The sequence below is a fragment of the Dasypus novemcinctus genome, chromosome 23 (assembly GCF_030445035.2).
Source record: "Dasypus novemcinctus isolate mDasNov1 chromosome 23, mDasNov1.1.hap2, whole genome shotgun sequence".
NCBI classification, from domain to species: domain Eukaryota; kingdom Metazoa; phylum Chordata; class Mammalia; order Cingulata; family Dasypodidae; genus Dasypus; species Dasypus novemcinctus.
The window spans coordinates 26,429,713-26,450,318 of record NC_080695.1 but is presented as its reverse complement, the minus strand read 5'-3'; the positions used below and the strand labels follow the sequence as shown (position 1 = coordinate 26,450,318).

The following is a 20,606-nucleotide window of genomic DNA, read 5'->3' as shown; positions in this document are numbered from 1 at the left end:
TTACACATGCTTCCTTTGTCACTTTTACTGAAATTGAGGTTCATGCTGGGGTCAATGTATAATCAATCAGGAGACTTGAATCTCTGGACTGGTCAAAATAGTTAATTTTATTTTGTGTGAATTTCACCTCAACTTTTAAAAAATTACCCACAACAAAAATTTCACATGCAAAAACATTCACTGGTGAATTCTAGAAAATCTATAAAGAAGAATTAATACCAATTTAACAAAAACTCTTCAGTAAAAAAAATGGAAGAGGAGGGAACACTTCCCAACACATTACATGAAGCTAACATTACCCTGATACCAAAACAAGACAAAATATTAGAAAACAAAAAATTACAAACCAATATCTCTTAAAAGTATGGCAAAAATCTTTTTTAAAAACTGCTAGAATACCAAATTAAGCAACATATAATGTGAAGTATATGCCACGACTAAGTAAGATTCCTGTGAGATTTCCCAGGAGTACAAGGTTGGTTTAGCATCTGAAAATCAATTAATTTAATGCACAATAACAATTGATTAAAAAGAAAACAAAAAAGCAGTCATCTCAATACATACAGTAAAAGATTTGACAAAATCGCACACTGTTTCATAATAAAGACACTCAACAATCCAGGATCCAGGAATAGAAGGAAATTTTCTCAACCTGGTAAAGGAAATCTATTAAAAATGAAAATTCACAGCTAACATCATACTTAATGATGAGAGATTGTATGTTTTCCCTTAAGATCAGGAACAAGTCAAGGATGCCCATTCTCACCACTTCTATATAACATTATACTCGAGGTCTGGCCAGTGAAATTACACAAGGAAAGGAAATAAGAGGCATGCAAATTGGAAAAGAAGATATAAAACTCTCTCAATTTATGCATGAGATTTTCATGTATATAAAATCTTGAGGAATCCATGATAAAACAATTAAACGAATAGAGTTCTGCAATGCAAGATAATATACAAAAAGCACTTTTATTTCTATACACTTGGCAATGAACAATTCAAAAATGAAGTTATTAAAATAAATCTATTTATAATATCAAAAAATATTTTAAATTAGGAATACATTTTTTTAAAAGTACAAAACTTATACTCTGAAAACTACAAACTATTGTTGAAAGAAAACAAAGAAGATATAAATAAATGAAAAAAATACCATGTTCCTGGGTTGAAAGATTAATATTGGTAAGATGAAACTACTCCCCAAATTGATCTACATCTTCAATGAAATCCCTGCCAAAATCCCAACTAAATTATTTTCAGAAAATGAGAAACTCATCCTAAAAGTTGTATGGAAACTCAAGGAACCCAAAGTAGGCAAAACAACCTTGAAAAAGTAGAACAAAGTTGAAAGACTCCCACTTCCTGATTTCAAAACTTACTACAAAATAACAGTAATTAAGACAGGATGGACTGGCATAAAGATTGACATGTTGATCAGTGGAATAGACTTGGGTGTCTGGAATTACAAAGATGCTGGGTTTTTTTGCCAAAGGGCTGCAGATTCAAAGTACCAAAAAATGTTTTAGCTTTTTTAATGGGGATTTATTTGGGGTAAAGTCTTACAGTTCTGAGGCCATGGAATGTCCAAATTAAGGTACCATCAGAGGCACTTCTCACAAAGTCAGCTACTGTTGACCCTGTTGTCTAGCCAAATGGCCAAACAAGATGGCTGCCAATCTATGCTGAGGTCACTGCCTTCCCTTCCAGAATCTACTGTCTCCCAGAGCTCAGCTGTGAACAACCAGTCATAGGGCTTGTCTCTTTCCAGGCCTCCTCTATGAGTCTCAGCTGCTCTGCTTTCTTCCTGAGTTCAGCTTCAAGCTATCGGGCATATGACTCATCTCCCTGAGCCTCAGCACTTTGAATCTCCTGGGGGCTTCTTTCCTTGCAGTTCAGCTTTGGGCCAAACTGGAGTCCTTTCTTTCATATTGCAGAATCATATATGGTAGCTTCCTTTTCTTTCATCTGTCTATCTCTCCTTTGTCTCCATTTATATCAGACCAAGAAAGAGGGTGGAGACTCAACCTGAAGCATGCCTCATGGATGTAGTATACTCAAAAGCACCAAAGCAATCTTATCAACTAATCTAATCAAAGTTCCCTCAACTGAATTTAATGCAATCTAAAGGCATTATATCCACATGAATAGATTAACTCAAAAACATAATCTTGCATTTTTTGGATTCACAAAATTCAAAATATCACAGGTGCCAAGACCATTCAGTGGGGAAAAATGGCCTCTTCAATAAATGGTTCTGGGACAACCAAACAGCTACTTGTGAAAGAATGAAGTTGGACCCCTACCTCAGACCACACACAAAAATCAATTCATAATGGATTAAATATTTAAATATAGTAGCTAGAACTATAAGTCTCCAAGGAAAACACACAGGACCTTGGATTCATGATCTTTGAATTGGCAATATATTCCTAGAGATGACACAAATATCATAAAGAACAAAAGAAAAAACAAGATAAATTAGAATTCACCAAATTAATATTTATGCCTCAAAGGATGCTATCAAAGAGTGAAACAATAGGTTCCAGGAAGATGGCATCACAGTAGATAAGCAGGGCTCAATTCTCTCACAAAAAAATGGAGACAAGGCCAAAAGCTGTCCAAGGGACTTGGTTGGGGAGTCAGCAGAACAGGACAATGCTGCACAACTCTCAGAAGGATGCGGGACAAAGAGACAGTGTACCTGAAACAAAAAAATAAGAGTTATTAAATCACTGCAGCAGCCAGGAAGGATTTCCATCACTGATTCTCAAAATATTCAGCCTGGATGAAACCCATGGCACATGGCAACTGACTGAGAGAAGAGACAACTTCCATCCTGTCAGTTATTATAAGACAGAAGGGTAGGTGAGTCAGAGGGCTTCTTTCCAGTGAATTCAGCGAGCACAGCCTGTTTTGAATCTCAGCTCTGGCGAGACCAGAAACAAAGGAAAGTGGAGGTTGAAAGAAACACATCCTTGGAAAAGTTCTATGACAAGTGCCATCTATTGGGCAGACAGGAAATTGTAAAGAAAAAACTACTTTTTGGTCTCTCTTTAGCTCAAGCCATGGGAGAAAATTATACCACTAGTTAGTCTGTGGCTTGGTTTTGATAGCACAAATAGGGCAATTTTAAAGACTTAGAATAAGGTGAACCAAAAATCAAAAAGAGCAGGGGAAAAAAAACTATTTAACAGAGAAAAATTAACCAAAGTCAATTCACAAACTTATTAAAAAGCTTAGACATCAGCAAAAAATTATAAAGCCATATTAGGAAACAGGAAGACATGGCCCATCTAAAGGAACAAACAAAATATCCTGATGAGATATAGGATTAAGACAACTAATCAATGATAATCACAAATCTCTTAAATCAATTCAAAGAATTTAAGGAAAATATGACTGAAGAAATAAAGGATATTAAAAATACACTTGGTGTGCATAAAGAACAATGTGAAAACCTACAAATTAACAGAGCTTATGGGAATGAAAGATACAAAGGATGAGACTGAAAATACATTAGCAGCACATAACAGCAGATATGAATTGTGCAAAGGAGAATTTCTGATTTTGAGGATAGAATATCTGAACTTGAAAAGACAAGTGAACAGGAAGAGAAAAGAATGGGAGAAATGGAACAAGGTCTCAAGGAATTTAACAACAGTGCAAAAGGCACAAACACACAATGTCAGTATGCCAATAGAAGAAGAGAATGGAACAGGGTAGAAAGAATATTTGAGGAAATAATGAACAAAAATTTTCCAACCCTTATGAAAGGCACAAATATGAATATCTAAGGACAACACACTCCAAACAGAATAAATCCAAGTAGATCTATTCCATAACACCTACAATTCAGAATGAGAAATGTCAGAGATATAGAGAAAAGTCTGAAAGCAGCAAGAGAAAAGCAAAGCATTGCATACAAGGGAACCTCAATAAGACTAAGTGCTGACCTCTTATCTGAAACCACGGAGGCAAGAAGGAAGTGGGACAATGTGCTTAATGTCCTGAAAGAGAAAAAGTGCCAGTCAAGAATCCAGTACCTGGCAAAACTGTCCTTCAAAACTGAGGGTGAGTTTAAAGTCTTCACAGACAAAAATTGAAAGAGTATGCTACTGAAAGACCAGAATTACAAGAGATTATAAAGGGAGTGCTGCAGTCTGAAAGGAAAAAAAAAAAAAAAACAGATGAGAGACTTGGAGAAACATATAGGAATGAAGATTATTAGGAAGTGTAAATTAAAGGGTAAAAAGGCAGACAATAGTAAGATATAACAACAGAAAGCCAAAGGACAAAATGAAAGACGTGAGAGGGGAAATACCTTCATAGTAATAACTTTGAATGATAATGGCTTGAACATCCCAAAAAAAGGACAGACTGACAGGATGGATAAAAAATTATTACTAGACGGGGGCAAGATGGCGTCTGAGTGAGTGCACCTTATGGTCTCTCCTGCAAAGAGGTGGCCAAGTGGGGTTGGAGTCTTGCTGGAGGGGGCTGCCTTGGGAGCTTGCGGGGGGCAGGGGGAGTCCATGAACATCGATTTGGAGAGACAGTAATGGAGGTGGTGCTTGCTAAAGCTAGAATTGTGGGTTACAAGTACAGAGGTCAGAGACTGTGGGCTGGCAGGACCCTTTCCCCTGGGGCTGGTGGTTGCAGTTTCCTGAGAACTGTTGGTTTTCCAGTGGTGTTCCTGGGCCCCATGGTCCCTGGATGTGTGGACCCCAGGTCTGTGAACCCTGAGCCCCCATAGCCCGTATTCCATGGAACTATGTACCCTGGGTCTTCAGTGTCCCATACTTCCCTTTCCTGAGTCCAGCACTCTTGGAGGTCTGGAATCACCCTGGCATCTCCAGTTTTCGACTGACTCCATGGGGGGAGGGATTTGGTGGGGGGCACAGCAGGGGGCATGGATTAGTGCAGGTTCAATTTTCTGGTGTTCCCCTCCCCCTTTTTTTGTGCATGGAGGAGCATACCGGCTGGCTTGGGGAGAACCTGGGAAGAAGGAGAGGTGAATCTGCTGAGAAAGCCCAATTCACCTACTTACCCTGGGATAGGAAACTTGGGCTGGGAGAAGGTGGAGTCAGAAAATCAACTAGCCCTCTCATAGCACACCTAAAGGAGAGGGACTGTAGGACGTGCTTTCCAAGCTTCCAATAGCATACTTGGGGTTCCTGGTGAGGTGTGACTGCTCTCTCTCTGGAAATTGAGAGTCACTGTTTCCTGTGCATAGCTGGTTCAACACGTACCCACCTGAATCTCCTACCTGACCTCTCAGGCAGCTTTCCTGCTGCCCTGGGAGAGAGAAAAGTGAGGAAGGGAGAAAAGGGGAACATCAGATACGTAAATGTTTTATTTAACTGCAAAGAGGATTCCTTACTTGAAACTTTGGTATTTTGTTCGGCTTCTTGTTTTCCCTTCCTTCTTATCCCCCCCCCCCCCAAGACCCTTTTTTCTTTCTTTTTTCTTTTTTTCCTATATGAAGAAAACACTTGAAGAGAATACAGAAGAAATTGCAATCATATGCAAAATGAACAGCACAATTTAAGAAATAAAAAATACACTCTCAGCAAACAACAGCAAACTTGAAGAGGCAGGGGAAAGAATAGGTAATGTGGAAGACAATACCTCTGATATCAAACAGATAGTAGAACTGACCAATAAAAAGATAGAAAAAAACCAGCAGGGATTTAGGGGCCTGAATGACAATGCAAAACATGCAAATATATGCATTATAGGCATCCCAAAGAAGAAGAGAAGGGAAAGGGGACAGAAAGGGTGTTGGAGGAAATAATGGCTGAAAACTTCCCAAACCTATTGAGGGAGATCTATGTACATGTCCAAGAAGCACAATGCACCCCAAACAGCATAAATCCCAACAGGCCTGCCCAAAGACATATACTTGTCAAATTACCCAATTCTCAAGACAAAGAGAAAATACTAAAAGCAGCAAGAGAAAAGAGAACCCTCACAAAGGAGGCTCCATAAGATTAAATGCTGATTTCTCATCTGAAACCATGGAGGCAAGAAGGCAGTGGTATGACTTAATCAAGGTACTAAAAGAAAAAAATTTCCAAGCAAGAATACTCTATTCAGCAAAGTTAGCATTCAAAAACGATGGAGTTCAAAATATTCACAAATCAACAGAAACTAAGAGAGTATGCTAATAAGAATCCTGCCCTTCAAGAAATACTAAAGGGAGTTCTGCAGGAAGAAAGAAAAAACAAGAAAGACAGTTGGAGGAGAGTGTAAGAGTAACTAAAAAGACAAAAGCAGAAAAAGAAAATCAAACAAAATATGACAAACACAAATCCAAAAAAAATATGGCTAATATAAGTAATTCCTTAAAAGTAATAACACTGAATATCAATGGAGTAAACTCACCTGTCAAGAGACTCAGACTGGAAGACTGGATAAGGAAATATGACCCATCTATATGCTGTTTACAAGAAACACATCTTAGGCCCAGGGATTCAAGGAAGTTGAAAGTAAATGGCTGGAAAACCATCTTACAAGCAAACAATAACCAAAAAAGGGCAGGAGGAGCTATATTAATATCAGACAAAATAGACTTTAAATGCAAAACAATTGTGAGAGACAAAGATGGACACTACATATTAGTGAAAGGGATAATCTTTCAAGAAGAAAGAACAATCATAAACATCTATTCTCCTAACAAGGGTGCCTCCAAATATGTGCAGCAAACAATGGAAAAACTAAGTGAAGGAATAGATGCCTCTACAATTGTAGTGGGGGACTTTAATACACCTCTATCAACTTTGGACAGAACATCTCAAAAGAGAATCAATAAAGAAACAAAGACTTTGAACAATATATTAGAGGAGCTGGACCTAATAGACATATACAGAACATTACACCCAAATACAGCAGGATATACATTCTTCTCAAGGGCACAGGGATCATTCTCCAAGATAGACCACATGCTAGGCCACAGAATAAGTCTCAATGAATTCAGAAAGATTGAAATCATACAAAAAATAATTTCTCTGACCACAGTGGAATGAAGCTGGAAATCTAAAAGGACCAGAGACCCAGATTTGGCACCAAGATTTGGAAGTTAAACAACACACTCTTAGAGAAACAGTGGGTCATGGAGGATATCTCAAAAGAAAATAATAACAACCTTGAAACTAATGAAAATGATAACACAACATATCAAATTTATGGGATGCAGCAAAAGCAGTACTGAAAGGGAAATACATAGTCATAAATTCATAGGAGAAGAGCTAAAATTGAAGAACTGCACACTTGGAGGAATTAGTAAAAAAAACAACTAACTGCAAAGGAAGAAAGAAGATAGAAATAACAAAGATCAGAGCAGAATTAAATGAAATAGAAAATAAGAAAGCACTTGAAAAAATAAACAAAACCAAGAGCTGGTTCTTTGAGAAGATCAATAAAATTGACAAACCCTTAGCTAGACTAACAAAGAAAAAAGGAGAGAAGATGCAAATACACAGAAAAAGAAATGAGAAAGGAGATATCATCACTAACCCCCAGAAATAAAGACTATCATAAGAAGATACTTTGAAAAACTATATTCCAACAAAAACAACAATTTAGAGGAAATGGATAAATTCCTGGAAACACATAGGCAGACTACATTGACAAAAGAGGAAATTGATGATCTCAACAAACCAATCACAAAGAGATAGAATCTGTCATTTAAAACTTCCCAACTAAGAAGAACCCTGGGCCAGACAGCTTCACAGGTTAATTCTACCAAACATTCCAGAAAAAACTAACAACAATCTTGCTTAAACTCTTCCAAAAAATCATTCTATGATGCCAACATTGCTCTAGTACCAAAGCCAAAGATGCCACAAGAAAAGAAAATTATAGACCAATCTCTCTAATGACCCTAGACATGAAAATCCTCAACAAAATACTTGCTAATCGTATTCAACAACACATTAAACAAATTATACTCCATGACCAAGTAGGGTTCACTCCTGGTATGCAAGGATGGTTCAACATAAGAAAATCAATTAATATAATACACCACATAAAAAGATTGAAGGGAAAAAATCACATGATCATATCTATAGATGCAGAAAAACCATTTGACAAAATACAGTGCCCTTTCTTGATAAAAACACAGCGAAAGATCAGACCAGAAGGAAACTTCCTGAACATGATAAAGAGTATATATGAAAAACCCACAGCTAACATCATTTACAATGCTGAAATCCTAAAATCATTCCCTGTAAGATCAGGAACAAGACAGGGATGCCCATTATCACCCCTTTTATTTAACATAGTCTTAGAAGTACTTGCTGAAGCACTGAGGTAAGAACCAGACATAAAAGACATCGAAATTGGAAATAAAGAAGTCAAAATTTCACTATTTGCAGATGATATGATCCTATACATAGAAAACCCTGGGAAGTCTACAACAAAGCTTCTAGAACTTATAAATGAGTTCAGTAAAGTCACAGGTTACTAGATCAATGCACAAAAATCAGTAGCATTTCTATACACCAATAATGAGCAATGTGAGGAGGAAATTAGGAATCAAATACCATTTACAATAGTAAATAAAAAATTCAAATACCTAGGAATAAATTTAACTAAACATGTAAAAGACTTATACACAGAAAACTACACAACACTTCAAGGAAATCAAAGAAGACCTAAATAAATGGAAGAATATTCCCTGTTCATGGATAGAAAGACTAAATATTATTAAGATGTCTATCCTACTAAAATTGACCTACAGATTCAAAGCAATCCCAATAAAAATTAACACAGCATTCTTTAATGAACTAGAGAAACTAACTATGAAATTTATTTGGAAAGAAGAGAGGCCCTGAATAGCCAAAGACATATTGAAAATGAAAAATGAAATTGGAGGAATCACACTACCTGACTTCAAAACATACTACAAAGCTACAGTAGTGAAAACAGCATGGTATTGGCACAAGGATAGACATACTGACCAATGGAACAGAATTGAGAATGCTGATATAGATCCTCATATATACAATCATATGGTATTTGGCAAGGTCACCAAACCCTCTCAACTGGGATAGAATGGCCTCTTCAACAAATGGTGCCTGGAGAACTGGATATCCATATGTAAAAGAATGAAAGAGGATTACCAACTCACACCTTATACAAAAATCAATTCATAATGGATCAAAGACTTAAATATAAGAGCAAAGACCATAAAGACTTTGGAAAGCAATGTGGAAGCATCTACAGGACTTTGTAATAGGAAATGGCTTCATGAACTTCACACCAAAAGCACGAGCAGCAAAAGAACAAATAGATAAATGGGACTTCCTCAAAACTATAGCCTTCTGCAGCTCAAAGGAGTTTGTCAAGAAAGTGAAAAGAGAGCCTACACAATGGGAGAAAAGATATATCTGATAAGACACTTATATCTTGCATATATAAAGAACTCCTATATCTCAAAAATAAAAAGACGAACAGCCCATTTTAAAAATGGGGAAAAGATATGAACAGACACTTCTCCAAAGATGATATACAAATGGCTAAAAAACACATGAGAAAATGCTCAAAATCACTAGCAATAAGGGAAATGCAAATCAAAACAACAATGAGATACCACCTTACTCCCATAAGACTGGCAGCTATCAAAAAATCAGAAGACTACAATTGTTGGAGAGGATGTGGAGGAATGGGAACACTCACCAATTGCTGGTGGGAATGTAGAAGGATCCAGCCATTCTGGAGGACAGTTTGGCAGTTTCTCAAAACACTAGCTATAGATTTGCCATATGACCCAGCAATTCCACTGCTGGGCATATATCCAGTAGAACTGAAAACAAGGACACAAACTGATATATGCACACCAATGTTCATAGCAGCACTATTCACTTTTGCCAAAAGTTGGAATCAACCCAAATGCCCATCAATAGATGAATGGATAAATATAATGCGGTATATACATATAATGAAATATTACTCAGCTCTAAGAAAAAATACAGTACAAACACATGTGATAACATGGATGAATCTTGAAAACCTTATGTTGAGTGAAGCAACACAGGCATTGAAGGACAAATACTACATGACATATCTGATATGAAATAAGTAAACCAAGCTGTCTCAGAGAGTTAGAGACTTGATGATAAACTTAAAAGAAGTTGGGGGGTAGAGGAAGGTTGTGAGTGGACATGTGGGTGAAGTCTATGATAAGCTGGAGGTAAGTATTCATACAGGGAAGGGATAAAATGGGGGCATAGGGACACCTTTGGGTGGGCTTTGTGGGCGTAAGGGGGACTAGGATGGGAAGATGGGTTAGATGACCCAAGAAACTGGGGGGAGGGTTGGGGAAACATTTGAACATAGGAGATCGTCAGGTATGTGGTTGAAATTATAATGTAGAGAAAACCCTTTAGAAAATATAATACAGAAGGTTTCCTGTTTAAGATGCTTAAGGGGGTGCATCTGACACAGGGAAAGCTTCCAGGGAGTGTGTGAGTGTTCATTTTGTCATAGTAGGTTATATCATTGGGTGGAGATCCATACAATGAGAGTGAAGTTAAACCCACATCCTGGGGAGGACTGATGTTCTCAAACAGAGGGAATTGTAGCTCTCAATAGAATTGGTGACTCCCAAAGGGTTAGGGTAGTCAAGTATGTCAAGCCCTCAGCATTGTTGCAAGTATCTCTGAATATGCTCCTTCAAGTAATGAATTTTGATGTTTATGGTGGGCCCTGAGGGGAGGGGGAAAGAGGTCTTGAATAGATGGAATCTGTGTAACTGTGGAGCAATAGAAGTGTTCCACAGGATCATGCAATGATGGATATAGGACATGTTAAATTACACCAAAAATGTATAAAAGTCTGTAAGCTAAAATGTAAACTATATGTAAAAAATAAGATAACTAATAATTTAAAATTTTTATAGTCTAAAATACAAACCATAATGCAAACCCAAATGGAACCATGCTTGAAAACTGCTGTTTCAATATCTGTACATCAGCTGCAACAAATATAATATGAACATGTAAAAAGATCATTGCTGGGGAAGGGACAAAGGGTTTGATGTTGGATATGTGGGAGTACTATATATTGTATATGTGAATTACTGTGATCTAAACTTATGTGAAGACAAACCTAATAATTAGAAAAAAAAAAAGAAAGGATATAGACGGAGGAAGAAATTGCCTTGCCACTGTACCTACAGGGCAACACCTATAACATGATAAAAGGCAAAATGTCAAAAACAGAGCTCTTTAATTTTTTCATTTTTTGACACCCCAATTTATTTTTCCTTTATTTAATTTTTCTAAATTACTATGTAGTCTATATCTAACCTTTAACCCCATCACTATATCCCATTTTACTATTAATGGAACGTGGCAATATATTAGGCTTCCTTTTTAAAGATGTTTTGGACTACAGAGAGGTTCAGCTATGGCAGGGAGGAACACTGGTTTGGGGTGTTACTGATAGGGGCACATGGTTGGGAGGGAGTTCTCCAGGGCATGTATACAGGGTACATAAAAATGTTTGGATATTTTTATAGTGGTTTCCGTTAAAAATGATAACTGAGAGAGTGCTGAGTTCCTAGCAAGGGGAGCTCTATCCATTCCCCAATGGAACAGCAACGGCAAAGACCAATAAAGATTGGATGGTCCAGCAATGAACCCTTGATACTGATGACTCCAATTATCAGCCAGTGTGCCTGAAATATGAACTAGGCCTAGAGCTGCAGGGCGCCTAAGAGTTACCTCCTAAGAGCTTCCAATTAACCAAATGTGGCCACTCTCTAAGCCAAACTCAGCATGTAAATGCATTACCTTTCCCCCAGCATGGGACATGACTCCAGGGATGAGCCTTTCTGGTACCGAGGGATTGTGACCAAGCACCAGCTGATGATGTAACTAAAGAAAGACCTTGAATAAAAGGGTCAACTCAGACTGGCAGAATATCTCAGCCTACATGTAATATCAGGTGTTAAAAACTGCTTTTTGACTTTGGATAAAAGGGGGAAATGGAAAGGACAAATGAGTTTACATGGCTATTCATCTCTAAAAAAGAGTCGGGCAGTCATCAGAGAGGTAATGCTAATGCACACCTCAGCAGGGTACCAGAGACAGCCAAAGTAGATAGAAACCCAGGTACTGGTTCTCCTGAGGGCTACGGAGACCCACAGGTTCTATGGTCATGACAGATGGCTCTGGAGTTCAGGGCCATGTCAGTTGGCCCTACTTTGGAATTTGTGTTCCTGAGTATGATAGAGTTGGACTCATATATGACCTTTCTACACATGCCTCTTCTGTTACTTTTACAGGACCTGTGTTTGGTATTTGGGTTGGTGTATACTCAGGAGTCCTGAATCTCTGGACTGTCCATATGACAGCCAGGCCCTGGACCTCATCAGACTTGCAATTCCTACCCTCTGGTTTATTGTACTTAGCCTGGCCAGCTAACAGGGAGGTAAAGAAGATCAACCACCACACCAGGGAGCCAAGTGTGCCTACAACTGCAAGCTGGAGAATTACATCCATCATCCATGTGGAATCTAAGCCCCCCTCTTGATGTAGAGGGGGACTGGATGTAACCATCCCAGGGTCCGCAGAATGGAGGAATAGAGTATGGATTAGAGCGTATTTACTGGTGTTATTCTGGGGAACTATTGTATAGTAAGGGAAGAAATTGTAATATTGATGAGGAGAAAGTGGCCACAGTAGCTACTGATGGTAGGGAGAGGAAAGAAGAGATATGATGTGGGCCCATTTTCAGGATTTGGAGTTGTCCTGTGTGGTGCTGCAGAAACAAATGCTGGACATTGTATGTCCTGCCATGGCCCACTGGGTGGAATGGGGGAGAGTGTAAACCACAATGTAGACCACTGCCTATGTGGTGCAGCAGTGCTCCAAAATGTAATTCACCAGGTGCAGTGAATATGCCATGATGATGGAAGAGGTTGTTGATGTGGGAGAAGGGTAGGGGGAGTGGGGGGTATATCGTGACCTCATATTTTTTTAATGTAACATTTAAAAGAAAATAAAGAAGAAAAAAATAAAATGAAAAAAAATTATGAGCCTGTCTTTGAACTTTCATATGGTGCAGTTGAGGTCAAAATCTTTTGTTGAGCAGAAGTCTGGTCAGGCCCTGTGTTACAGCCTCTGTTTCAGTCATTAGGTAAGAGAATTTTCTTCTGTTTCTAATTCTGTTTCTTTACTGTTTCTCTAGAGTTATCATGGGAAACAGTCAGTCAGTAAGTTTTCTATCACTGTGCTTCTGTGTTTCTATGATTTGTCTCTGTGGCTAAAATTGTATCTATCTTTTTCTCAAATCTATGGTGTTTGTCTATCTGTTCTAAAACTGTAGTGATAGATACACATCTCTCAGAATAAACTAAATGCCATTCAGTTGTACACTTTTAACTAGATAGATTGCATGATATGTGAATTCTATCTCAATAAAACTGTTACCAAAATAAAAAAGAGGTAAAGGACATACAGGTTTTAGCTGATAAACTTAAATTCCAGAGTACACATTAGAAGGGTTTGGAGGTTCAAGAGGGTACAGGAAAATGAGGCAGAATAGGGAATCTCCACATCCATATGTGGTTAGGAGCCTAGGAAATGAGGAATTTCCTGCAAACGTGGAATATGAGGAACAAACATCACAGAAAGGCTGGTTCAATTCTAATTTTAGATTCTTTGACTCTGGCAAGTTTTAAAGGGAGCCAGGGAATAGTTTTTGATGGAGGGTGGGATCATTCTCCCAAAAGCTAGTTATCTCTTCCTTAAAAAATATTCACACGGGACTATAAAATAAATCCTATGACTCATTTCTCATCACCCCTAGTTTGTAAAACTTTCCATTTCTCTTTGTTCGTGACCCAGCATTTACCACAAGCCTGGGGAGGGAGATTGATTGTGTTTAGCAGCTCCAGCAAGACTAGCTTTAATTAGTTCTAAACATGAAAATATTCACAATTAAAAGAAAGAAAACCTTGAAGAAAAATTTGCCTAAATACAATAAAAATCACTCTTAATGAAACTGCAATGTACTAACCCACTAGAATAGCCCCTCCCTTATTAACCTGTTAAAACTTTCACTTCCCTCTTTTGAAAATAATGAGGGGGAAGCATATGTGACTCATGCAATTGGGCTCCCATCTACCATATTGGAGGTTCAGGGTTCAAATCCCAGGGCCTCCTGGTGAGGGCAAGATGGCCCACGTGGTGAGCTGGCCCATACAGAATGCTGGCCTGCATGGAGAGTGGACCTGAGCACAGAGCTGGTGCAGCAAGATGATGCAACAAAAAGAGACACAGAGGAGAGACAATAAGAAATGCAGCAGACCAGGGACTGAGGTGGCAAAAGAGATTGAGTGCCTCTCTTCAATTCTGGAAGGTCCCAGGATCAGTTCCTGGTGCCATCTAGAGAGAAGACTAGCAGACACAGAAGAACACACAACAAATGGATACAGAGAGCAGACAGCGAGCGCAAAACAAGGGAAGAGGGAAGAAACAAATAAATAAATCTTGAGAAATAAAAAGTATAATGAGCAACTTATGAACCTAAGGACCAGTTCTGCTTTCTACTCCCCCTCCCCCACAGAACTGAGACTAACAAAGCATGCACAGAGAACAACCAGGAATCATTAGTTTGAATGTTTACTGACAAATCTCAATGTGCCAATAGCTCCTATATCCCTGTCCCTACCTCCCTTTGTTAAATAAATATTCCTCATCTTTTCTTGTCAATGAGACTGGAATGAGGAAAATCAACCCTCCTAAACCACTACCCTGTATTTATTAATGATAGCCTTTGCTAAATAAACTTCTTCTCATCTAAAATCCTGGTGTCTACCGATTAAATATACACGCATCAGGCAGAACTCACTTCGCATCCTCAACAACTTCTAAAGGGATAAGCGCTCTCTACTCTCCGTATTTATTCTCTTCTCAGGAAGAGTCACAGCTGGAATTTGGCAAATGTACAACAATTGATGTACAAATATTGAAACATTGCTACTAACCAAAGAAATTATTTACATTATGGTTTATATTTTGCATCATACACTTTTATAAACTTTGATGAAATTTAACTTGGTCTGTATCCATCATTGCAATAACATGTAGAATAATTCCATCACCCCTAAAATGCCCCATGTTCCACCTATTCTTTACTACCTCCCCCTGCTTTTGGGGCCCAAGGTATCCACCAAGATTAATTTATTGGAGGATAAGACTCATAGTTACTTGCAACAACTTTGAGAGCTTGACTTACTGGTCTATCCTCTCCGTTAATGTACTGCTTATGCTCTCAAGTGACACCCGCCCCTATATTTGAGAACACAGCAGGACTCCCCAGGATGGGAGTCCAACACCATCCCACTCATTATGTGGGTCTCCACCCACTGATACAGCACACTATGAAAAGATGAACACTATACATTCCCTAGAAGCCTGCCCAGGTGTGCCCTTTCTCGCATGCCCCCACATTGAGCATCCTAAACAAGTAATCCTCTCCTGTCATATTTGGCAAAAGAACATTCCCAACATTGTAGTTTCAACCACATACCTGCAAATCTCTAGTGCCATGGACATTCCAACCCACACTCCTACCCCCTTACAGACCAGCACCCCTCAACCTAGTAGCATCACTGCAACACTGCTGTGCCCATCCACTGCATAACTATACCCTTCCACCTTATCATATGTTTTGCCCAAATGGGCATTGACTCACAACCTTCCTATCCCTTTCTGTCTCCTGTAAACTTATCATCCATACTCTAGCTCTGTGAGTCAGCTCAATTTGCTTAGTTCATATCAGTGAGGTAATGTAATTTTTTTTTTTTTTTTTTTTAAAGATTTATTTTTATTTATTTAATTCCCCTCCCCTCCCCCGGTTGTCTGTTTTCTGTGTCTTTTTGCTGCGTCTTGTTTCTTGTTTCTTTGTCCGCTTCTGTTGTCATCAGCGGCACGGGAAGTGTGGGCGTCGCCATTCCTGGGCAGGCTGCTCCCTCCTTCGCGCTGGGCGGCTCTCCTTATGGGTGCACTCCTTGCGCGTGGGGCTCCCCTACGCGGGGGACACCCTACGTGGCGCGGCACTCCTTGCGCGCATCAGCACTGCGCATGGGCCAGCTCCACTCGGGTCAAGGAGGCCCGGGGCTTGAACCGCGGGCCTCCCATGTGGTAGACGGACGCCCTAACCACTGGGCCAAAGTCCGTTTCCCTGTAATTTTTGCCTTCAGTGTCTAACTTTCTTCATTCAACTTAAGGTCCTTAAGATTCATCCATGTTAACCAGTTTATTAATACTGCATTCCCTCTTACAGATGAGTAATATTCCATTGATGTATATATCAGAGTTTACTTATCCATTCATCTGTTAATGGGTATTTGGTTTGTTTACAACTTTAGGCAATAGTGAATAATGCCGCTATGAACATTGGTGTGCATATAACTGTTTGTGTCACTGCTTTCAATTCTTTTGGGTATATATCCAGCAGTGGGATTGCTGGATCATATGACAGTTCTGGAGACATCCAGACATTATAGTCAGGGCTGACTGTGGGAAACAAAGGCATGTTGTTTCCATAATAGCAAGTTACTTCCTTGACAACTGGGTCATGCTGTCCCTAGAGGTGCACGTGCAGGGGGATGTAATATCCTGATGGAACCAGGACTTGATAGCACAGAACGACCTGGGCAACAAGATTTATGAGTATATTTGTTTCAGTAACATAATAGAATATTGTGTGTTGAATGAGGGAGGCTCGTTGGGGTAAGGACAACGGAGATACACTCACTCCAGAGATGGGTTCATGACGCACGTCTGCTTTATTCAGGAAGTTATAGCGCTTATGTAGCAGTTTGGCTTACAGGGCATAGCTGATAGGTGGAGGGCTTACGGGAGGAGGGTGAGGCAGGGCTGGAGACATTTGGCTCAGTACTGGTTCGCCATCTTTTGGGTGTGCCCAAAAGCATGTGGACTAGAGAGTGTGATCATCTAGTCGCTCACAACACAGCCAGGCTGAATGTCTCTGCCACTCTACCTACAATTGTGAGCTTCGGTTACTATCTAATCCACTGTATTATTAAAAATAAGATAATGGTAATAGTTATCTAGAATAGTTCCTGCTTCTCACGATCGGTTGGGGTATATAAGCAAGCCCCTGAGATCAATAAATTTGTCTGATGAGCTTGAGAAATCAATGCTCTCAGATCCCCTGATCCCAATCTCTCTTTTTTTTTTTTTATTGACTTTGTAATAATATTACATTAAAAATATATATGTGAGGTCCCATTCAACCCCCCCCCCCCATCCCCCCTCTCCCCCCCCCCCCAACAACACTCGTTCCCATCATCATGACACATCCATTGGATTTGGTAAGTACATCTTTGGGCACCTCTGCACCTCATAGACAATGGTTCACATCATGGCCCATACTCTCCTCCATTCCATCCAGTGGGCCCTGTGAGGATTTACAATGTCCGGTGATTACCTCTGAAGCACCATCCAGGGCAGCTCCATGTCCCAAAGACGCCTCCACCTCTCATCTCTTCCTGCCTTTCCCCATACCCATCGTCCACCATGTCCACTTTTCCCAATCCAATGCCACCTCTTCTATGTGGACATTGGATTGGTTGTGTCCATTGCACCTCTATGTCAAGAGGAGGCTCAGATTCCACCTGGATGCTGGATGCAGCATCCAATTTCTCTTTATCTTTCATTCCCGATACCATTCGGGTCCGCAACTCCGACAGCTGACAGCTCAGTAGTTTGGCACCCTACCAGTGGGCCCTACTTTGGTATTCATTCTCCTTAATGTGACAGAAATGGACTCAACTGTGGTTTCCCTAAACAGGTTCTTCTGCCCCTTCTATTTGAACATATAGTTAGTACTAGAGTTGATAGGTGTATGTCCAAGAAAACTTAAATCTTTGGGCTCTCTATGTGCCTGTTGGGCCCTGAATCTCAACAGAGTTGCAACACCTACTTTCCCATTTACTGGACTCAACCAGGACTGCTAACAAGGAGATGATGATGGACAATGACCATCTCAAGGAACAAAGATTCTGCAAGGGCAAACAAGATAGTCCCCTCCATCTGCCCCATTGCATCTATGCCCTTTTCCAATTAGAGGTGGAATGAGCATCACCATCCCAGGAGCCTCAGGATTGGGGAATAACTGATGGACTAGAGTAAACTAACACTCATTCTACCATAGACTTATTGTGACTCTAGCAACAAAGGAACTTTTATCATTGAGGTGGAGGCAGTGGCCACTGGAGATTCCGAGGGGAGGGAGAAGGAAAAATAGCTGCAATTTGGAAGCATTTTCAGGAATTGGGACTTGTCCCAAATGATATCGCAATGACAGATATAGGCCACTATAGATCTTGTAAAAGCTTACAAAAATGTGCAGGAGAGAGAGTAAACTACAATATAAACTATAATCCATGCATAGTGGCAATGCTCCAAAATATTTCCATCCATTGTAACAAATGTACCACACTAATAAAGGATGTTGTCAATGTGGGAAAATGTGGGAGTGGCACAGAGCGGGGCATATGGGAATCCCCTATATATTTTATGTAACATTTATGTAATCTGAGTATCTTTAAACAGAATCCCAGTAAAAAATTCCAACAAATTTTATTCAGAAATTGAAATGCTAATCCTCAAATCAATATAGAATTGCAAGGTGCCCCAAATAGCCAAAATAGTCTTGAAAAAGAACTATGTTGGAGGACTCACATTTTCTGATTAGAAAATTCACCTCAATGTGACAGTCAACAAGTCAGTGTGGTACTATCATAAGAATATACATATAAACTGTGGAAGTTTGAAATCATTTTACAAATTCCAAAAAGAGAAAGATTATGTTTGTAAACTAATTCCTCTGGGTGAGACACCCTTTAATTGCATTAAATTTAGCTGGGTGGACTTTGATCAGATTACTTGATAAGATTGCTTCAGGGCTTTTTAATCCACTACGTCAGTGAGGTGTGGGTCAGATGAGTCCCTGCCCCCTTGCTGGGTCTGATATAAAAAGACTCTGTCCTCGGATGGACAGAGGAAAAGAAACACAGCATATCTGATTCTGCATCTACAATGTGTGAGAGAGGATAGCTTAAGCATGACGCCCCCAAGAGCCTGGGCCCATGAAGAAGCTCAAGAGTAGATCAGCCCTGCTATATGCCTTTTAGCTTACAGGTAAACTTGGGAAGAGAGCAGAACAGGCGAGACTGATATGGAGACAAGAAAGAGATAAACTCTGTGCCAGATTGTAGCTGGAATTGGAAAGAAAGTGGAGCAGGTGAGCCTGAGAGACCTAATCCAACATCATATTAGCTGATGAGTGAGAGGAAGCCTGAAATGAAGGCAAAGATCAGGCAGATTGCCCACCATCTTGCTTCAGCCTGAGGCAGTTGGTGAGACAGCACCTCTTATGTTACATCAAGTTGGATGTTTCACAAATTAGAACTGAGAACTGTGAGCTTTTACCCCAAATAAATATAGTTTATTAAGGCCACACATTTCTGGTACTTTGCATAGGCAGCCATTTGCCAAACTAAAACCTAGACCAATGGAATAGTATTGAAAGTCCAGAAATAAACCCATACACCAATGGCCAATTGATTTTTGACAAGGGTGCCAAGTCCATTCAATGGGAAAAGAATAGCCTTGTCAAAAAATAGTGCTGTCACAGCTGGATAGCCAAATACAAAAAAATGAAGTTGGAATAAAGTTGATGCCATATACAATAAATATCTCAAAATGTATCAGTGATCTAAATATAAGATCTAAAATTATAAAACTATTAGCAAATAACAGGGGGAAATCTTCATGACCTTTAATTTGGCATAAACTAAATAAATTAGCATAAATTAGACTTTATTATAATTTTTAAAAACCATTCATCTATTTTTCATCCCTATGCACAGTATTATATACATGTAATCATATAATTTGCAGACTTGCATTTAAATTCAAGCAAGTCATTGTATTATTCAGTGGTTTAGATTTTCTGCAGTCTTCTGTTCTAATTTATGGATTTACCACAACCTGTTTATTTAGTCACCTTTAGTAATATGCTTCAGTTTTTTCAGTTTTTTGGGAAATTATGAACAAAGCTGTTAGAAAAATTGTGCACAGATTTTTGCGTGTGAACAAAAGTTCTATATTAAGGTCTTTGTTGTTGTTGTTGTACTTTCCCCCTCTGTTCTAATTAAACCTCAGTCTTAGGCAGGCAGTTTCCTAGAACCTGGGTAGGGAGGAGAGCAGGGGCAGCATGCCCTACTCAGCTATGCTCCCCCTGTCCCAGCTGTAGTTGTGGTTCCAGTTCGTTTTTACCCATTACCCAGAAGTTAATTTTTTTTTTCTTTTTCTATTCCCTGAGCTACAGGGAATTTTCACCACTGACCTAAGGAAGAGCATGTTTGTTTTTCTTTCCCCTCTTGATTAAGGGTTTTGTTCCACATAGGACATAATGGAAAAGTTTATGCAATTTTACGTCCATGTTTGCTGTTCTCTTCTCCCAGGCTGGTCAACAGATACCTTCTTAGGACAATCTCTGATCTTTCCTATGAACTCCCAGTTGGGTTTATGGAGAAAGTTTCTATAGGAGGGTGAGAC

General features: G+C 39.3%; 1 protein-coding gene across 1 annotated transcript in view; it reads left to right on the top strand.

Annotated features, from left to right (window-relative positions):
* Positions 1-20,606, top strand: part of LOC131275493 (septin-14-like) — a 231,533-nt gene that overhangs the window by 91,492 nt on the left and 119,435 nt on the right. The window contains 1 exon segment of the mRNA XM_071211464.1: positions 19,178-19,184. Within this exon segment, the coding sequence (XP_071067565.1) occupies positions 19,178-19,184 (7 nt within the window).